At 34.4% G+C, this 22931-nt stretch overlaps 1 protein-coding gene across 4 annotated transcripts in view; it reads right to left on the bottom strand.

Moving 5' to 3' along the window:
- Window positions 1–22931, bottom strand: part of LOC150104286 (wings apart-like protein homolog) — a 401535-nt gene that overhangs the window by 91002 nt on the left and 287602 nt on the right. For all 4 annotated transcript variants that reach the window (XM_090396897.1, XM_090396894.1, XM_090396895.1 and 1 more), the window contains one exon: window positions 2735–2850. In XM_090396897.1, the coding sequence (XP_090253023.1) occupies window positions 2735–2850 (116 nt within the window). The remainder of the gene's footprint in view (window positions 1–2734; window positions 2851–22931) is intronic.

Genomic DNA, 22931 nt, shown 5'->3' with positions numbered 1-22931 from the left:
ACTAATTTCTATATCTTCTATATGTATATTTTCAGCCTGTATATTTTTTTCTCAAATTTTGTGTTCAAAATTGGTTTTAATTTCATCTTCCTTAAGCTTCTGCAAGTTAAATGTTAGTGCTCTTTCATTTCTGTTTCTTCAATGAAGTTCTGCACCGATAATACTAAATTTTGACCAGATAAGAATCAGAATCACAGCAAGCACCTCTTATATGATATTACATCAATATTACTTCATGCCAATCTTTTATCTATAAAAGCACATGATCTGAATATATATGTTGTACCATCTAGGGATATCCATATCCTTATTATGAGGGAAACATGTAGAGGATATAACCATATTTTTACTTATACCAAAATCTATCAGTTTCTTTCCATTATCATTACAGTAAATAAGTAGACTATGTTTTCCAATTGCTCTTTTATACATATCTTTCTGAACTCACTTCGGTAATGAAATTGCCAGTAATCATTTTTATGTCATTAGATAATGCTGAATCATACAGCCTCTCCATTTTACAGAAAAAAATAACTGTTTCCATATAATTCTTTACTTTTGATGGTGGACGGGCAATTATGCTCTATAAATTAAAGAATTTTGTTCCGATTCTTATTGCGCACAGTCTTTCATTCATATGTCTAAAATCAAAAAAACATTTTCTTTAATGTCTCTATATATTACAAAAGCTACTCCAAATTCATATTTCCTTGATTCTTTCTCACTTGAAAAAAATTATGAAGGCATGGTCAGATCAAATTCTGAGTAACTAGAATAGAGTTTTCAGAGTATCCATCTGTTAAAAAGGACATAAAACTGAATGTGAAAATTACAGAGCAATTTTGCTACTAAGTGTTCCAAATAAGATTTATTCAAGCATACTTGATAAAGGCTAAAAAAATTGTGGAATGAAACCTGATGAACAAAAAACCGCATTCAGATAAACAGTCAAAAAATCATTGAACTCTAACAAGTCACCAGCCTGGTTTGCCAAATGATTAGCTTATCTGCTCTCCAAATAACACGTCACAGGTTAGAATCAAACTGCAGGCATAGATTTTTGTGACCGTCTTTAGGTGAGAGATGAGTTTCATCGCCCTGTGTTCTAAGATTACGTCCCTGTTTATTGGAGGCCTGAAGTAGCTTGAAAAAAAGTTCCATGTTCTGTCTCTAGAGTGTTTCTAAACTATGTAAAAAATAAAATTTTAAAAATGCAAAAAACATAAAATTGATAAAAATGATTAATAATAATAATAATGAAATTCCTAATATGCACCCTCAGGGGATGTACAGGAAGTTATGATAGTACTACATCAAAGAATTACACCACTAACTTCCCTCCAAATTAATCTGTTATCTGTCAAGACTCCAACATTATCAGATCTTATATATTTCTATCTTTTAAGGCACTGTTTACTATATCAGTCTCCATCTACTCTTGGTCTTCCTCCAAGTCTTTTTCCTGCCAACCTGACAAAGAACACTTGTTTTTCTATGTCAGGTCTCCTATTCTGTTTAAGTGACCATACTATCTGAAATTAGCTCTGCTAGCACATTCCTAAATAATAACAATGGCAAGTTCTTTTCTAATATTCTCACTTTTAATGTGATACTGCATTGATGCCATCCGTTCACTCCCCCTATCTATCTCAGAACTATGAATTTATTCAGCTGACTTCCTACCATACCATACCAGCTTTACTAATTCTGTAGTCTATTTCCATATTTAATTTACCATCTTCACTAAATATTGTGCCTCAATAGCTGAAATGTTTTACTTGTCCTAAGTTCTCCATTCAAGATACAGTTCACCACTAATCTTTCTCAGATCTCTCATATCAGAAGTCTCCAAGTCTTTGATCAAGTGTTTTATTTCTAACCCAGCCTCTCAGATCCACAAGTTAAAACTGGTTTGAATACTGTCTTGAGAATCTCTTAATCCTATTTCTACCTCATCTGCATTTAGCTTATTCTATTATTTGTTATCTACAGTAAAAGACAATCACTTGGTTTCTTTCCCTCAAATTATTATGCAGATGACCTTGGTAAAAATGTCCATTTACCATTCCAAACAGGCAACATTCCACATCTCTCTGATTGTCAGAATAAGATCAGAAGATTCTTGTATGAACTGGATGCAAGAAGTCTTCTGATGCTGACTTCTCTTTGCCAATTATTCTAAACGTTTGTGCTCCAGAGGTGACTCCTGTTCTGTCTCCTTTTTATTCTTACTTATTTCACTGTTATCTATCCTATAGCTTGGAAAGTATCCTAAATTCTATCTTTCCTAAGAAGGGCAACAAATGTTTACAATCAATTGACTATCTTATATTTCTTACTTCATATCTTTCTAAATTAAGAAAACCATTACAATCAATCTTTCAATAACAAACTCATAGGGACACGAATGTTTTGTTATGGCAGACAGTTTGCTATAGCGAAATTCTCTTATCATTCTTTATAACTGGGAGACTAAGTTCAGCACTTTGTTGTAGTGAAAGATTTTGTTATATTCATGTTTGCTATAGTGAGCTTAAAGAACTAATTTCACCAATTTTGGTGAAATTAGTTTTTTAAGCCAATATTATCACCAATGCAGGATATTACCATAATGTACAGATTTGACATTAAATATTTTGCACTATCATCACATTAGCTACTTGCATAATTATTTTTTAAGTAATTAATTTTTGCAATTTTCATCCATTGATCATTTATTACAAGATATACATACCAATATGAATAACTCAAAGAAACTATCCTCATGAACTTCACTGAACTTTAATAGGAGGCAACAGATCAACTTTCGAATGATATTTTCTTGATTTTCAAAACTAACAATATTTGTATCTGAGAAAAAAAAAAAAAACTGAATTACCTCTTTCTTATAGAAGGGTATGGATGTAAAATTTCGTTTAATTTTGCCTTCAGGTAAGAGCAGAACAACAAATAAACTAACCTTTTATTTCTATCGTATTTAATTCAAATTTTAATGATTCAATAACATAAAAGCGATGAATTCTAACACTGTTAATGGTATATAAATTTTATGAGAAATGGGGAGGGATCTCTAGTATGATAGGGGGGGGTTAAAATGTGCATTTTTCCAACAATGCCGATTATTATTTCATGTATGTCTCTTTAAGATAATTCTGGCTGACAGTTTTGAATATGATAATATTTAGTTAGCAAGTCATAATGGAGTACAAATTACCATAATATCGCCAACATACAAACTAATAAATTTAATAATTGTTAAAAATTTTATAATTAAACTTTCAGGCAACCTTGAAAAGAAAGATCTAAAATACAGAAAGGATTGATACAAATTTATAATATGCTAAAAATCAGTATAAAATTGAAAACATAATACATGAAGTGAAAAAGCAAAATATATGAAGGGAAGAAAAAATTGAAGTTAGAAACAATGAGGAATAACAAAAACATGAATGTATGCTAGTTAAACATTAAATATTGAAATGAATATGCAAATGTATAGAAAAAGATTATGAATAAAAAATCCTGTAGCACACACATGCAAAATAACTTACGTATACTACACATTTCTCATTTCTATTAATTTTTACTTTTTCATATGAATGTGAGAAAAAAAAAAAAAAACAGTTATAGCCATGGCATTTATTTGTTTATAGGTCTTGTGGTCTCTCATGTGTGGGGACAATATATATATAAAAAAAAGAAGTTAAATACTGAATTTTGAGTAAGTTTAAGTTAACATATATAAACTATAAGCAAATAAATGCCATAGCTATTAACTGGTTTATATTCACATTTTTGCAATTCCATGCTATGTTTTCATTTTTATACTATTTTTGTCCATATTATAAGATCAGTACCAAAAATTCTTTTCTGTATTTTAAAATATTGTACAAATTAATTATCTTCCTTTCCAGGGTGTTCAGACATGACAGCATATTAATATAACTTCTGATATAATAAACTTTAATTAGTAAAATTTTAACAATTAGAAGATTTATTGCATTTGAAAACTGGAATTGCTGGTGTAGCTCTATATTTAATTAATTCTTGTCAAACATTATTGTTGAGGGAGTTAAATGAACCATGTCTCAAAATCCTAAATAGTTAAACCTATTGTTTCTCCACAGTCATTTTCAGCAGAAAAAGTATCAGATGAGAGAAAATATGTAGTAAATTATACATATCCTACATAATTATTTCAGCATCACGGAACAAAACAGCCTTAATTGCTTCAACAGAGCTGTTTTTATTTATACTGGATTTATGGCTACTGATCATGCACGCTTTAGCATTCCATAATGATCTAAGTTGACATCATCATCAATTCCTGATATGTGACCTTAAGGAGTGTTGAGAATATTATGAAGGTACTACATAAACAAGACAATTTCCTATTAACGATTTTCCTCCAAATTACTCTGCTATTATCAGAATTCCAATATTGATAGATCTGATATCTGACACTTTGGTCTTCTAAGGAACTTCAAATAGCATCGGTCCATCTAGTTCTTGATCTTCCTCTTTCTTCTTTTCATCAATCTCCTATTTTGCTAAACTTTCCTATTCTGTGACTATACTATTTGAGATTAGCCCAAGTGGTATGGTCCTGAATGACAACTATGTCAAGTTCCTTTTTAATGCAGTATCTTCATTTTTAATAAGATTCTACCATTGATGCAATATGTTCATTTCCTTAATTTTTTTTTTTTTAGAAACCTCACATCTATGATCTCTATTCTTTGATGAGCTGTATTATTTCTAACCTTTTCATATTCCTAAGTTAAAACTGACCTGAATGAGTCTTATATATATGAGTACAACTAGCTTTAGTGTTTTTACTAATTTATCTCTTATTCCATATACATTTATTCATTTGATTCCCCACAGAAGAAGCTTAGCTTCTTCTGTTGTCTATTTCCATTCCATCTTCACTAAAACATGTACCTAAATAATTGAAACGTGTTAGTTGTTCTATAGGTTTTCCATTCATGATGCACCTGACATTTTTAAAATTCCTAACTATTTTCATAGTGCGACTTTCTTTATTGCTAATTTTTAAGCAAAATTTGTCATAGCAATTATTCAATTTAGTTAAGGAATACTACAAACCTGTAATGGATTTATTTAAGGATATAACATCATCTACATAAAATACACAGCTGAAATTAACATCTTCTAATTTTGATATTAGGTTTAAGCCACTGTCCTTAATAATGCAATCCATGAAGTGGAGGTAATGTACAAAGTTGTCATACAATAGATTTTACAAACCATCTTCCTGTATCACCTTCAATTCTAACTGCTGATTTATAACTTTAAATATAATGAATGTATTGCTTCATACATCATATTTACAACCTACAAGTGTGCTGTTTTCAACAGCTTTTCCAAATCTATAAAACTTAAAGACATATCCTTGTTATATTCCCATAACTTCTCAACTGTCTTAAAGTGAGAATCTAATCCTGACAACCTCTATTTGGCCTCAACCCAGCTTGTTAATCTCCAGGATTCTCTTCTACATTTCTTATCTCTTCGAAGTAGAATGCTTGCATAAATGTTACCCAGAACACTCAGCAGGGAAATTCCTCCATAATTCTCATATTCCATTTTACTTCCTTTTGTGGGGAAGACTGGAGACTAAGAAAGCCCTACTCCAAGCATATGGAATTTGACCTTCTGACCATGACATCTGAATTATGCAGTGCGCCATTGTAGAACTTTTATACCTCCATATGTATGCATTCTGGGTGAATATTATTATTCTAGTTGCCTTTCCACGTTTATTTTTAATGGCTTTATTTTGGCACCTGAAGTATTAACATGCGCTTCTATCTGCATTCCTCTTGAATATTTTCTATCACCTTTTTTGTCACTTCATCTTTCATTTAACAATTTTTACAAAGTAGTTGCTCAAGACAATCTAGCCATCTTCAATTTTTATGTAACCTTTATCAATTGATTTCTTTCGTGGTACTCCTGACTCCATTTCTAGGCATTTTCAATAGCATGCAGAACAATTTGCTATTTTGAAAAGGAAATTCTATTTGCTTTTCAATAGCAAATTGTTTGATCTAAAGGTGAGTTAGCAGGGTTTCCCTCCTGAAAATTTGGATATATACTATCCAGCAACAAGGCAAACAGGCCAGTAGAATGCACATAATTTACAGACAAAAAAAACTACTTATACAGGCATAGGCTAATCACCTTATCCTGGAGTTATGGCTACAAAATCCAAGGATACTTGAAAGGTCATTGGTGCTTAAGTGCTTGTTAATCTACTAATAATGATTCTTATAAAATCTTCCAATGACTTGTTTGGCTGCATTTCAAACACATCGGATTGCTTCCCTACATTTCTCTCTATTATCTAAGAGCATATACTGATTTATTTGATTCGAAATTGCCAATATACTTCCTCTTTTTTTCCCATAAAGACCATTTCTTTAACTTCCCTGGTCTGCCAAGGAATTATGATTTTTCTTTCCTTTCAGATACCACATTTCCTGGGTTCAATCAATGAATATTTCATTGATCTTCATATCAATGAACTTCCAAAGTTTTTTTTTTTGCACGTGTAGGTAAAAGGATTAAGGAGAAAGAAGCAATCTAACTTCTTTCACACTTCTTTCTTTTCTTTCTTAATCCCCCTCTTCTACCTTTTACGGTGTCAAGGTTTCTTATTCTTGCAATCGTAACCATCTTGAGGATAAGGTGGTTGGCCTTATGCCTCCTGGTATGTCTCCTATGTCTGTAGATGCATGTGTTAATGGTCCGGTTCTGGGGGATGAAAAACCCGAGTTTCCAGGTGAACCCTCTCCCCCACCTCCATATGAGACAGGCTAACTCACCTTTCGGTGAAAGAGACCTTTATCTGGTCTCTTTCAGAGTCAGTGATGTTGAGGAAATCAAACCCAGGTCTTTCCGACCAAAGGGCTTCATCTATAACGACTGAGCTATGAAGGCTAAATCTACTAATGTTTTCTTGAAAAGATGAATGCAGTACTCATGAGGAAACAAGATGGAGAAGACTGTCCCAAAGAACACAGATAGATAGAATGGAGAATGATGAGAAGTCAGTTCAATGTTTGGAGCCAGACTGTGTGAGGATGTTGATCAGTCACTGCTTTGGTTGTTGCATAATTAGAAGAAAGCAGAAATTGTAGTGGCCAGTTCAGCAGAGCAATATCCATGAAAGTACAATATCTATTCATTAAGTTGTCTTTACCCACTTCAGAATGGTGTTTAAGACATTAGTTATGGAAGATCTTGAAGTTTTAATCCTTTGGGTATTGCAGAACTTTCCAAATGAAGAGGAGGAATGGATGTTCTTCTTCTTGTTTCTTGCCAATTCTTTTTAAAACTTTTGTACATATTTTTTCTTTTACACATTAAATTTACTTTTATCCAGCTCAAAATTATATGGTAACTGTTTCCTATTATGAATCCCCTGTACACTCTTGTGTCCAAAACCAGTATGATTTTTTTGATCAATGAGTTTTTTTTTTTCTTTGCACAAATTCAGATAGAGGGAAGATACATCTTAGGTTGAATGCAGTATTAGTAATGATCAGCCCATGTCCTGAACAGAAAACTAGCATGTAGTTACCCTTATTATTAATTTTGCTCTTTTCTCCAAAGTTTAAGGTTCGCAAAACATTTCTGTGTGTCTGGTATTCATTTCCTACTCTGCTGTTTGGATTTCCACTGACTTTTACTTTTTCATACAAGCTGCCTTCTTTAATGACTCAAAAAGTTCCACCACTTCTTCCTTAGAAGAACCTTCTGGAGGTCACAGGCACAAATAAGTCTTGCTGTCTAATTAATCCCTCATTCTGATGGAGATGGCAAGTGCAAGTAATACACATAAATGAATTCAAAAAAGACATGACAGCAAGTTCCAGTGTTGGGTGGCCTCCCTTGATGAGGTCTTGACTCCCTAGAGATCTGTTGGTAGTAACATCATCTTTGAGTCATGACCCAGAAGAATCTCACCTGCTTTTGTCTTCTTTATTATGTGCCATGTTCATATAATTGCTTCATCCAATCATGTGGATGTGACACTTTTCTAATTCTGCCAGGTCCACTTTTAATGTTGATGGTGCCCATGTTGAATTCTGCACATGCCGAGTCAAAGTATGCTCCAATAGCTGACTTTTTCTCATTCAGCTTGATTTGCTGAAAATAGAAAGGGTACTTTAACCAGGAGATACCATATGCAGCATGACATCAATCTTGGGCTCATGATCCCAAAATCCCAAACTGTCAGTCCATCCTAGTTCATTCAGCATTCATATACACCTACTAACAAAGTGCATCAAGAGAAAGTGAGGCCTGAACATTAGATCAAAAATGCTGGTCAGTTCTCCACATACTTAAAAGGCTATGTGGATGTCTTCTCCCAGTTACCTAGCTTTGATCTTTAAGAGAGCTCCTATGCTGATACCTTTTATTAATAGGTCAATACTTACAGATATAACAAACATATTGTACAATTTCATTATTTCTTCAAAAACAACATCAATTTTCTTAAGGTTAGGGTACCCACAAAAAATCATAGTTTTGAGGTAAAAATAAGAAAAAAATTGTTTTTATGAAGCTTATATACTAAAGAATATATTCCGTAATTTTCATACTCAAAAACTTCCTACATTTTGAGTTATTTTATCATATTATTTATCATTTAAATGCTCATTAAATATGCAAAAACTTTAAATTGTTTTTGCATATTTAATATGCAAAATTTAATATGACAATTACGAGCAAACAACTTTGCTCATAACTGTCAGAATTAAAAAAATTTAAAAAGTAAATTATGTAGATTTAAAAGCTCTATAACATCTTTCGTAAGTAAAATCAATTGTGAGAAGAAATTTTATTGGTTCTTACTACCATTGCTATATGGTAAGCTATTTTGAAATAAGCCAATCAGAGCAAAGCTTACAACACCAAAACTGGAATCAATATGGCCGCCACTAACTTGTGTGTTTAAGTGCATTTTCAAAGCTTTGTCTTCAGTCTGAGATAGAATAATAATAAAGTATAGTTATAAACTTTAAATTGATTTTTCTCTGGTTTTTAAATTTCAACACATTGCAGTTGGTTTTGGCAAGATATCTTAAAAACTATTAGTACTAGAATATTATGTTTTTTTCTAACACAGCTTAATATATCTAGAATATATTGAACTAAAATTATAATCATTGATGTGTATTTTCATTTTTAAAGTTTATTTTTCAAACATGCAAAATTTGTATAATAATCATTATATGGACAAATTAAATTTCATAGCTTTAAAGGAACCAATATTTGCTCAATAATTTTTGTTTATATTGTTTAATAGACATGACAGAATATCTGTAGCAAATATGAACTAAAAAGATTATTTGTTTCATAAAAAAGTGACATAAAAAATTCATAATTTTTTAATAAAATTTAATTTTTAAATTAATATTAATTTTTTAAACGTTTTTTTCAAGAAAGTTATTAGTGACATTGCTCCTTAACAAAAATAATAAATAATATGACTGTTATTTGATTAATAATTTTTTTTCCAATTCCATGGTACACTATCCTTAGTCATGAATGTCATTTTTTTTCTCAAAATGAGTTTAAAGCCCAGTTTGATAAGCTATGCAAGTGTTACAGTATGTACCTCCTATGTTTTTGATTTCTATCCCGATATTTAGAAGTGTTCCTAAACTATGTGCAATAAGTTTAAAGACACAAAGACTGATATGAAATATCTATTTCATTTATGCTTTTGATGTTAAATGTAACACAGTTCTGTTTTTACTATGTCAAAGTTTTGGTTTGAAAATAAAATTTCCCAATGTTCTATTTTTAAAAATGCTGCTGTGTATGTATTATGCTATCCTAAAAAGCATTTGAAAAACAACAAAGCCAGTTATGTGACTTACATCTACTGAAAATGTGTTTATGCCTCTCATTATGACAGCTGTAAAAAAAAATATGTTCAGACTGCTGAAAAATATATTTAATTCAGGTATTTGTGTGGGTTTACGGAAAAGTCGCCCCTCGCATTTCGCCCCCTGTAGATAATGAGTGGGCTACAAAAATGTAAATAATACACCTAATTTTTTAATAATTCTAATTTATTTAGTTTTAATAGAATAAATGCACATTATTATTGTTTAAAACTTGAAGTTGTATGCAATGACTCTAAGGTAATCAATTACATTACGATTTTGAAAATCTTGGACTATTGTTTTGATTCTAGCAGAAATTGCAGCATACTTCTTGTTTCTTTGATTGCCTGAATTACCGGCAATTAGTTGTGTAATTTCGAAATTGTGCAGCCCTTGTTGTTTCTTTAAAGAATCAATGAATCTGTAAATATTTGGAAATAAAGTAGCACGAGTTTCCTGAAATCCTGGCAAAAATGGATAATTGCCGGCCTCTCCGTTGTCTTCTTCCAATATATGTATCTTCAAAGTAGTTTGCAATCACCATAGCTTCAATGGAAAAGTCATCAGCTTCAACTAAATCTTCAAATGCCTGAATAATGTTAGCAGGAGGAATAAATGCCAATGCCGGAATCATTTGGATCCAATGAGCAAATTCATGGTCTTGTTCGTATCGGGCTTTTAAACCTTCATTCTGTACCTATCGCCAAACGCTTTGGGAAAGATGAAAAAAAAAACAAAAAACAATCGGTATTTACAATATCAGGAAATTCTTGTTGGAAAGCTTGCATGGCACTTTGTTCGAAATCTGTCATATGTTGCTGGGGTTGGAGACCCAGGTGTAGATTTTTAACTTCTTGAAGCAACTTGCCGTATGTGGCACGAGTTTTGTTTGGCAGAAGCATGTAGACCACTGGAATAACTGCACTGAATAGAACCACATGAATTGCATAAAGCTGCTGGAAATGCACGGGTACTGCATTTCTAGCAGCTAAAACTTGCATCAGAAAACCACTCCTGGCTACATGCCAATAACTGAAGATTGTTACTAGTGGAAAAAATAAGCATGCGACCCAGGAGAAGTTTGCCCTGAGAATCATACATAAAAAACTGTTGTACATTGCCATCGATAATAATTCCACAAAATTGATAATTTTGTGGAATTATTAGGTCCCGGAGATTGCTTGGTAAAGCAGGAGTACCATTGTCACATCGAACATGACGAATGGTTCGTTGAAGTGAATCCTTTTTAGGAAGTAATGCTGTGACATTGGCATTAGCCTCTGCAATTACTGATGCCACAATATGCTGTGGCTGTTCATTCATGGTTGTTGCACGTTGCCGTATTTGACCAATCAATTGCAATGCTTCTGACCTTGCAGCTTGAGCTGCATGGTTATGTTTAGTTACGCCTTTCACAACTGAGCCTTCCAAACCCTCTATCCAAACATGCCCTTCGCAAGTGGAACTTTTTTCACAAACCCAGATTTCATGTTGTTCATCTACAGTTCTCTTTGAAAATGCGTAAATGTGGTTGTCATCATCTACCAATTGAAAATTACATAAGAGGTAATTTTCTTTTACCTTATTGACAGAACACTTTCTGCCATTGTACACACAGGATTAATCAATCAAGATGCAAAAATAATATGTAGATATTGTACTGCCTGTGACGCTCAACTCGATCACACGATGCACCGCCGATAATGAGGCAGCGAAAACAGCAAACGTGCTGTCCACTGTTCCCTTCCCCCATGTCCATCACTAACTACGTGACTATCATCCTCATGGTCGAGTATGTATTCTTTCCATTGTGAAAGGATTAACAGTTCCAGTTAATACTTTCACAATGGAAAGAGAACCCTGAAGACATACAAAAGGGGAGAAATTAGTTTAAAAGCTATGTGACAATTTGTACACGAATGTAATTTTGAAAATTTGTCCGAAAAAGTTAGAGTTATTGGAAGTTCACTTCGAGTAATCGACTGAGTTTACCATTGCATCTCGACTAAAGGGGTTACATTATTGTAACCTACTCATTATCTACAGGGGGAAAAATGCTGGGGGCGATTTTTCCGGATCCCATTTGTGTGTGTACACACACACACACACACACACATAATAAAAGAGAATCATGGAAAAACTTACATATGAAAAAAATTAATATTTAATACTTGAAATATTTTCGGCTGGCTAAACCAGACATCTCAGATTCATGAAGTAGAATATAGTCTGAGTTAATAAGGAATTAATTCTATAAACTTAGGATTAGAAAGAGGAGGATATTTATTTTTTGGAAAGTCTGAAAAGGAATTTCATTTTTAAACTGGACAAAAAAAGATACATATAAGTCAATATGGAAGATATCTCACAATTCTCTCTGACACTTCTCTGACTTCCTTTACATATAGAATGGAAATTCTAGAAACTTCTTCAAGAGGAAGATTTGAATGAAGCCATAATTAATAATAATTTTACTGATTATTTTGGTATTATATCTGCTGGAAAAGAAAGTTGCTCTGATAAAGGACATTATTTAAAAAAGAACCAGCAGAACACAGTTTTTGTGCATCATGAGCTAAAGTTTTAATAACACATATCAGGCTGAAACCCCTAGAGGGCATGTTCCTAAATGGTGGAGGGGAATATCTCTCAGATACATGTGGTAGGAGGGAAATGATATACCTCCCATGTGGACCAACAGACAACAGCAGTGGCTGATCCATAGTGGATAGCATGTTCCCCAATATCAATATGCCAGCTCGGACACCATCTGGGATAAACAATGCCTGCATGCCAAACAGCAATCATGGTTGGATCAGCAAGTTAACTACCAAAAGAAGTGCAATAAGTTTAAAACTAAAGGCAATCAGTAGGAAGATGGAATGTCTGCAATTTATGGGCTAATGGAAAGCTAAACTTATTTTGCAAGGAGATGGAGCAATACCAATGTGACATCCTTGAATTAGCCAAGATGCACTGGACAGAGTCAGGGAGACATGAGAGGTGGAAGAATCATCTGGTCTGGCAATAGTATAAAGCATGAGGTAGGATAACAAATTCTCCTCTTGGATTTCTTCTCAGTAAAAGAGGAAGAGAAGCATTATTAGAATACAAACCAGTATATGAAAGAATAATAATGGCAAGATTTGCAGCAGCAAGACCAGTTAACATCACAGGTCTATTCACACACTTGAGAAAGTACTGAATAAATATTTATTCTATAGCAACTTGGAAATAATCTTGAAATCAATACCAAAGAAAGATCCTAATCATTGATGAGGACTTCAATGCAAAGATTAAAAAGGACAAGGAAGGATGGGAAAGAATAATGGGCAAACATGGATATGGAGAAAGCAATGGAAGAGTAAAAAGAATGCTTGAATTTGACATGAAGCAAGACATGGTAATTTGCAACACAAAATTCCAGGAAAAAGACTGGAAGAAGTGAACATGCTAGACATGCCATTCATAAGCAAGAGATGGGCCACTTCAGTTTAGCAGTCAACTATTTCAAAGAGCAAACATGGAACTAGATCAAAGCAAGTATCAAGTGAACATAGTTTCAGAGCCAGAGAGAGAGAGAGAGAGAGAGAGATGAGGGCAACAAGCAAGGAAATTCCCAGGAAAGTGTATAGGAAAATGCTCGAGGAAGAACTCAAATCCATTACAGAAAAGGAACTAGAGGATAGAAACAACAAAGTAGAGTCTACAATCAAGAGAACAGTAGCACAAACAGTCCCAGAGACAGAAAAGTGAAAGAAGAGGTGGATCTCGGAGGAGACATTAAAGATAATACAAAAAAAAAAAGAACATTAAAGATTAGGAGAGAGATCTCTGTGGAAATCGAAAAACAGTAAGGAGGTTAGGGATTACAAGAAAGCCAATAGACTGGGAATATTATAAGTCATCTAACAATAGTAGTAGTTTAGCTTGAAAGAATTTTTAGCATCTTCTTTAATAATCTGATCAAAGTGGTTAAAACACTTCACAGCTAGAATTAAGAAGCAAATTGAAACATTTTAAAAGAATCCAGATTTTAACCTAATAAAATGCTGCCACCGAGACAAAAGGACAGTGGTTGTGCCAAAGGACACAGTCAATAAATGAGTGAAGCAAAGAATGGCAGATGATGTGGTGCTAATGTGTGTACATTTCAGGTTTCTCTGAAATAGTGGTCTGAAAAATACAATAACTGTGTGTGTGTGGGGGGGGGAGTTGTAAGAGAATGAGAAACTAATCATATAAAAAGGGTAAGAAAAAGTGCAGTATTTAAAAACAGCTATTTTAAAAACAAAGGATTACAGTTTATAGAAATAGGTTTGAAAGGGGTACACAAGTGGAAAAAGGTTGGGAACCACTGTTCTAGATTATAATCATTTAAGAATTCTTTAAATCTACTGTAAGATTTCTGTAGGTTCAAATACAAAGTTATAATAGAAATAATGAAATATCATTTCTCAATTTGACTATTAAAAGAATTAAATTTTATAAATTAGAATAAAAATTCCAGACGCTTCATCATCATCATCAAATTCCTGACATGTTCCTTCAAGCACTGTACAGGACAGTACTACATGAAAAAAATGTTTTAAAAGAGGTATACCGTGAGTTGTAGACATATTGATACAAAATTAATAACGGAAAAAACTCGCGTACAAAAATTATTTAATAGTATAATTTTCGCCTGTGTGTCACAGGCATCTTCAGTACATTAAGCTAAAATTAAACAATAACTGACAATTCCAAAAAGCGCCACCTAAGTAGCTGGTGTAAGATAACTAAAAAGGTCAATAAATTATTAAAAAAAATATATAATAAAATTTTAAAAAAAAAATCAATACAATAAAAAGTTAGGAAAGATTAGCTGATTTGTAAAGTACTATCTCCCATAAAGGGGATAGACGTAAGCCGTCGGATCTGTTTAAGTTAGGAGAATGAAGTAGAGTTTCACATGTTTCTTTATAAAGGCGTTCCATGAGAAACTGACGTTTGTGAAGAACTCTTGTCTTTCTCCAATGAACTCTGTGTCTAGTGAAGATGGAATGTTCTGCAAGTCCAGACTTTTCAGGTTTAAAGTATTCAATATAAGATTGGTGTTCTTCTAGCCGAATAGAGGCAGATCTTCCCGTTTGTCCGAAAAAATACAATCCACAAGAACATGGAATCTGGTAGACACCTGGATGATTAAGATGTGGAAGCTTGCCCTTAGGAGAAGTGAGAAAAGTGGAGATTTTTCTAAATGGTTGAAAGGCAACAAAAATATTCAGTGGTTTTAAAACTTTTGCTAAATGTTCACTGATGCCTTGTACATAAGGGATAGTGATACGCATTATTTCTTCTGTGTTTGAAGAGGAAGACATATTAAAACTACTCAAAGTTCTTTTAATGAAGCAATTCTTATAACCATTAGATAGAAAGGAAGAAGTTATATATATTGTAGTTCTTTCTGTAAAAGATCGTCTGAAGAACAAAAGGAGCGGGCCCGATGAACCAGTGTTTTAATAGTTCCTGCCTTTTGACTGGGATGGTGATGAGATTCCGCATGGATATAATGGCCTGCATGAGTCTTCTTTCTATAAACTCAGAAATGTAGGTTACCATCTGGTTGGCGAAGAATTAGAAGATCTAAAAAGGCTAACTGCTTATTTGATTCTACTTCTAGGGTAAACTTGATCCTAGGATGAAATGCATTTAACTTAGTGAGAAATTGATGAAGTTCATCCGAAGAGTCATTCTATAAAGCAAAAATGTCATCGACATATCTGAACCAATGAGTAGGTCTGGGAGAAATGTTGTCAAAGATATGTTGTTCAAAATGTTCCATAAAGAAATTGGAGATAGCAGAAAGAGGATTACCCATTGCTGTTCCTTCAATTTGTTGATACAACTTATTTTTAAAGGAAAAATAACCATAATTTATTACAAAATCAAATACGTTTACAATGTCTGAAGGAAATTCCTGTTGTAGTAATTCAATGCTTTCCGAAAGAGGCACATTTGTAAATAAAGAAACAACATCTAAACTGATCATGATATCAGAAACGTCCAAATGAAGATATGAAATTTTATTTTTGAAATCCAAAGTATTTTTTATATAAGTATCAGTTCTTCTAGTTGAAGAGGAGAGTAAATTTGATAAAAATTTTGAGATTTTGTAAGTGGGGCAACCTACACAATCTATGACTGGTCTTAACGGAATGCCTGGTTTATGAACTTTTGGAAGACAATACAATCTAGGTGGATGACCGAAGAAGGTTTTAAGTTTTTTCTTTTGATCTTCATTCCACGTAGATACATTATCTATAAGAGAATTAAGTCTCTTCAATTGACTCCGGGTAGGATCCGATGTAAGAGGCCTATAAGTTGAACAGTCGCGAAGTAAAAGAGACATTTTTCTCTCATATTCCTTCCTATCTTGAATCACTACAGCCTTCCCCTTATCAGATGTCGTAATAATTAAATTATTGTTATTCTTCAGTGATTTCAATGCTTTAAACACAGAGTAAGAAAGATTAGGATGAGGAGGCTTGACATGAAAAAGCATTTGTGCACATTCAAAACGTAATATGTTGGCTGTTTTTTGGGATAAGGATCAAATACCCCTGTCTATGTTATGAAAAAAATCCATAAGTGGCACATTATTTAGCATAACAGCGAAATCATGTCCTTTTGATAAAACAAAATGTTCACAGTCTGTTAGTGGACGTCCGGAAACATTTATAACTACTTTATCTATATCAATAGTATTATTACTGGATCTAGGTATGCTGACCAGTGATTCAAATTTGCGTTTTAGCTTGTAACTGGAATCATTAAAGACCTTTAGGTAAGAACTCGAAGATATGCGCATTACAGTATTAAAAGTTTCAACCGTTAAAACAGATTCCAGAGCGTTTTTTATGTCCATAATTTCTCTATTTAAGAGGGCAAGAGATTTTTTAGCTTGGTGTAGCTGATTATTAGCTTTGAAGTAGATCCGATGAGCTTTTGGGGACCTAAAAACTTATTTTTTTTTTACAACAGGTTGGAATAACCTGGGCCATCTTACATCGTTTAAGGAATATTAATCTGTTAATGCATTTGGCCTTCTTTACCAATACTTTACCGTATCTAGCAGATTGTTTGGAACAATCAGACTCTCCGTGAAATCTAGCAATAAGTTTTCAAAGAGGTATACCGTGAGTAAACATATCGATACAAAATTAATAACGGAAAAAACTCGCGAACAAAGATTATTTAATAGTATAATTTTCGTCTCTGTGTTATATTCTTAATTTCCCATGATTTCTCAACTATCTGTCGTAAAGTGAAAATCTGATCCTGACAGCCTCTATTTGGCCTGAATCCAGCTTGTTCTTCACCAAGCCTCTCTTCCAGAACTCTTCTCAACCGTTTCTCAAGTATACTTGTATATATCTTACAAGGAACACTCAGTAAAGAAAGACCTCTGTAATTCTCACATTCAGTTTTATTTCCCTTTTTATAGATGGGTACTATGATAGTTGTACTCCAATAATCAGGAATTCATCTCTCTCTCAGGGTGCTTAAAGGTCAAAGCTGTATAACTGAGAGGAGACCTCCACATAGCCTTTAAAGGAATGCGGAGAACCGACCAGGGCTTCTGACCTAATGTGCAATCCTCACCTACTCATGGTGCACCCTGTTGGGTATCTACTTTGATACTGAACGAACGAGGATGGGCTGGCAATTTGGGATTTAGCCGACCAAATTGTATTCTTATTGGTTAAATCAAAATAAAAAATGACGGTACAACATGACAAAATTTCATGCCGGCTGGGGCGTCGCCCAGTTAAACAAGGCCCCCATTGTTTTCGCCAGGGAACCAGGGCGAACAGCAAAAAGTCAGCTACTGGAACAAATCTGAAAACAAACCCCAACTCAACATCACCAGAGTTAAAGATCGGTACTATCAACGTAAGAAGCATGAATGGTAAAGAAATGGAGCTAGCTGAGGAATTAGATAAGTACCAGATCGACATAATAGGGGTGACTGAAACAAAAAAGACCAAAACTGGTGAGATCTTTCTAAGCAATAAATACAAAATGTTATATTCAGGCAATGACAATCAAGGAAAAGAAGGAGTAGCCTTAGTATTCAACACAAAATACGAGGCTAATCTTCTTGAATGGCAGTCAGTCTCAAGTAGAGTATCATCATCATCATCAAATTCCTGCCATGTACCCTCAAGGGGGTGTACAGGATATGACAGTACTACATGAAAAAATTACATCATTACTAACTTCCTATCTACAATTTTCCTCCAAATCAGTCTGTTACTTGTCAAGACAACAACATTATCAGATCTTATATTTCTATCGTCTAAGGCACTTTGTACCGTATCAATCCACCTATATCTTGGTCTTCCTCTGGGTCGTTTTCCTGCCAACCTGGCAGAGAACACTTGTTTTGCTAATCTTTCCTCTCCCATTCTATTTAAGTGACCATACCATCTGAGACCAGCTCTGCTAACGCACTCCTGGATGCTGACAATGTCAAGTTCTTTCCTAATATCCTCATTTTTAATATGATATTGCCATTGATGCCATCTGTTCACGCCTCTAATCTTTCTCAGGAATCTCATATCTGCGGTCTCTAGTCTTTGGTCAAGTGTTTTACCTCTGACCCAGCTCTCAGATCCATAAGTTAAAATTGGTTTGAACACAGTCTTGTATACAGCTAATTTAGTGTTCCGACTAATTTCTTTCTTATTCCATATGAATTTATTCAATTGACTTCCCACGATACCAGCTTTGCTGATTCTGTTGTCTATTTCTATATTTAGTTTACCATCTTCAGTAAAAATTGTGCCTAAGTAGCTGAAATGTTTTACTTGTTCCACAGGTTCTCCATTCACAACACAGTTGACATTTTCAATGATTCTGCCTATTTTCATTGTCTTTGTCTTTTTATTGCTGACCTTCATACCATATCTATTACAACAGCTATTCAATTTAGTCAGAGAATCTTGCAGACTTGTAGCGGATTTATTTAGAAGTATAACATCATCCGCATAAAGCAAAGAGCTGACATTAACATCTCCAATTTTGATATCAGGTTTAATACCACATTCCTTCATAATGTGATCCATATAGATAATGAATAACAGAGGGGATAATGTACATCCTTGTCTCACACCAGATTTAACATTAAACCATCTTCCTGTACTTCCTTCAATTCTAACTGCTGACTCACAACTCAAATAAAGACTAAGTATTGCTTGATATAATGCCCCATTGACACCATATAACTGCAGCGTATTGAATAGCTTCTCTCTTGGCACCTTGTCATATGCCTTTTCCAAATCGACAAAACTTAAATACAGATTTTTGTTATATTCCCATGCTTTCTCGACTATTTGTCGTAAAGTGAAGATCTGATCCTGACAGCCTCTATTTGGCCTGAATCCAGCTTGTTCTTCACCAAGCTTTTCTTCCACAATTCTTCTCAACCGTTTTTCAAGTATACTTGCATAGATCTTGCCAGGAACACTCAGTAGGGAAATACCTCTGTAATTCTCACATTCAGTTTTATTTCCCTTTTTATATATGGGTACTATGAGAGCTCTACTCCAATCATCGGGAATTCGTCAATCTGTCCAGGCTTTCTGAACTATGCAGTGCAGCCACTGTAAGACTCTTATACCACCATACTTCAGCAATTCTGGTCAAATATCATCTACCCCTGCTGCCTTTCCACATTTCAAGCCTTTGATGGCTTTTTCTACTTCAAGTATGGATATGTATTCTTGACTGCATGCCTGGTCAGTGTTTTTTATCACTGTGCTGTCATCACTGCTTGTTTCATTTAGCAGTTTTTCAAAGTAATTACTCCATACTTCAAGGATATCTTTTTCTCCTGTTTTCATTTCACCTTTATCATCTCTAATTCCTTTTACAGCACTCTTTCCTCCATTCCTAAGGTTCTTCAACAACCTCCAGAATATTTTGCCACCTTCTCGATATTTATTTTCTATATTCTTGCCAAAGTCCTCCCATGACTTTTGTTTAGCTAGTTTTACACACTGTTTAGCTTTCTTACATTTGTCTCTGTATTCTGTAAGAGTAAAAGCTGACTTATTTGCCAGGAACTTTTGATATGCTTTCTTCTTTTCCTTCACTGCCTCTTTAACTTCCTGTGTCCACCAGGGAGTTCTGATTTTTTTATCCTTGCACACAACCTCACCACATGCCTCTCTGGCAGAATCAATCAATGTTTCCTTCAGAGTTTGCCAGTGAATCTCCAAGGTTTGATTCCTGTTCTCAAACTCTTTCATTTTCTTTTCAAAAATATTTCTGTATTTTAGTCTACAGTTCACATCTGAGAGCTGCTCAACTTTTATTCGCTTTAAAACTTTCTTACATGTTATTCTTTTCAATATGAAATTCAATTTTATCCTGCTCAAGACTAAATAGTGATCACTTCCAATTTCAAATCCTCTGTACACTCTGGTGTCCTGCACCAGGGAGAAAACATCACTATCAACAATAACATAGTCGATGAGACTTTTCTTATTCCTAGCCTCTTCTCTCCATGTGAATTTGTGCACATTTTTATGTTGGAACATGGTGTTAGTAATAACCAGTCCATGTCCTGAGCAGAAATCCAACAGATATTTGCCATTATTATTAGCTTTGCTCTTTTCTCCAAATTTTCCCAAAATATTTTTGTATGTCTCACAATCATTTCCTACTCTACTATTTAGATCCCCAACAAGGACCAACTTTTCCTTTTTCATTGTGTCAGTTGCTTTTTCTAAAGCCTCAAAAAATTCCTCCACTTCTACCTTAGTAGAACCTTCTGTGGGACCATAGGCACAAATAAGTCTCATTGTCCAGTTCCCCATTCTCATATTTGCCCACATTACTCTACTTGAGACTGACTGCCATTCAAGAAGATTAGCCTCGTATTTTGTGTTGAATACTATGGCTACTCCTTCTTCTCCTTGATTGTCATTGCCTGAATATAACATTTTGTATTTATGCTCAGAAAGATCTCACCAGTTTTGGTCTCTTTTGTTTCAGTCACCCCTATTATGTCGATCTGGTACTTATCTAATTCCTCAGCTAGCTCCATTTCTTTGCCATTCAGGCTTCTTACGTTGATAGTACCGATCTTTAACTCTGGTGATGTTGAGTTGGGGTTTGTTTTCAGATTTGTTCCAGTAGCTGACTTTTCGCTGTTCGCCCTGGTTCCCTGGCGAAAACAACGGGGGCCTTGTTTAACCGGGCGACGCCCCAGCCGGCATGAAATTTTGTCATGTTGTACCATCATTTTTTATTTTGGTTTAACCAATAAGAATATAATTTGGTCGGCTAAATCCCAAATTGCCAGCCCATCCTCGTTCGTTCAGTATCAAAGTAGATACCCAACAGGGTGCACCACGAGAAGGTGAGGATTGGACATTAGGTCAGAAGCCCTGGTCGGTTCTCCGCATTCCTTTAAAGGCTATGTGGAGGTCTCCTCTCAGTTATACAGCTTTGACCCTTAAGCACCCCTCAAGTAGAGTAATGTGGGCAAATATGAGAATGGGGAACTGGACAATGAGACTTATTTGTGCCTATGGTCCCACAGAAGGTTCTACTAAGGTAGAAGTGGAGGAATTTTTTGACACTCTAAAAAAAGCAACTGACACAACGAAAAAGTAAAAGTTGGTCCTTGTTGGGGATCTAAATAGCAGAGTAGGAAATGATTGCGAGACATACAAAAATATTTTGGGAAAATTTCGAGAAAAGAGCAAAGCTAATAATAATGGACTGGTTATTACTAACACCATGTTCCTACATAAAAATGTGCACAAATTCACATGGAGAGAAGAGGCCAGGAATAAGAAAAGTCTCATTGACTATGTTATTGTTGATAGTGATGTCTTCTCCCTGGTGCAGGACACCAGAGTGTACAGAGGATTTGAAATTGGAAGTGATCACTATTTAGTCTTCAGCAGGATAAAATTGAATTTCATATTGAAAAGAATAACATGTAAGAAAGTTTCAAAGCGAATAAAAGTTGAGCAGCTCTCAGATGTGAACTGTAGACTAAAATAGAGAAAGATTATTGAAAAGAAAATGAAAGAGTTTGAGAACAGGAATCAAACCTTGGAGATTCAGTGGCAAACTCTGACGAAAACATTGATTGATTCTGTCAGAGAGGCATATGGTGAGGTTGTGTGCAAGGATAAAAAAATCAGAACTCCCTGGTGGACACAGGAAGTTAAAGAGGCAGTGAAGGAAAAGAAGAAAGCATATCAAAAGTTCCTGGCAAATAAGTCAGCTTTTACACTTACAGAATACAGAGACAAATGTAAGAAAGCTAAACAGTGTGTAAAACTAGCTACACAAAAGTCGTGGGAGGACTTTGGCAAGAATATAGAAAATAAATATCAAGAAGGTGGCAAAATATTCTGGAAGTTTTTGAAGAAGCTTAGGAATGGAGGAAAGAGTGCTGTAAAAGGAGTTAGAGATGATAAAGGTGACATGAAAACAGGAGAAAAAGATATCCTTGAAGTATGGAGTAATTACTTTGAAAAACTGCTAAATGAAACAAGCAGTAATGACAGCACAGTGATAAAAAACACTGACCAGGCATGCAGCCAGGAATACATATCCATACTTGAAGTAGAAAAAGCCATCAAAGGCTTGAAATGTGGAAAGGCAGCAGTAGTAGATGATATTCGACCAGAAATGCTGAAGTATGGTGGTATAAAAGTCTTACAGTGGCTGCACTGCATAGTTCAGAAAGCCTGGACAGAGGGACGAATTCCCGATGATTGGAGTAGAGCTCTCATAGTACCCATATATAAAAAGGGAAATAAAACTGAATGTGAGAATTACAGAGGTATTTCCCTACTGAGTGTTCCTGGCAAGATCTATGCAAGTATACTTGAGAAACGGTTGAGAAGAATTGTGGAAGAAAAGCTTGGTGAAGAACAAGCTGGATTCAGGCCAAATAGAGGCTGTCAGGATCAGATCTTCACTTTACGACAA

This window comes from Typopeltis vanoorti, chromosome 8 (assembly GCF_054136105.1).
Source record: "Typopeltis vanoorti isolate ZY-2024b chromosome 8, IOZ_Tvanoo_1.0, whole genome shotgun sequence".
Classification (NCBI taxonomy): Eukaryota; Metazoa; Arthropoda; class Arachnida; order Uropygi; family Thelyphonidae; genus Typopeltis; species Typopeltis vanoorti.
Note: the sequence above shows the minus strand (reverse complement) of the source record. Positions and strands in the feature narration are given on the sequence as shown.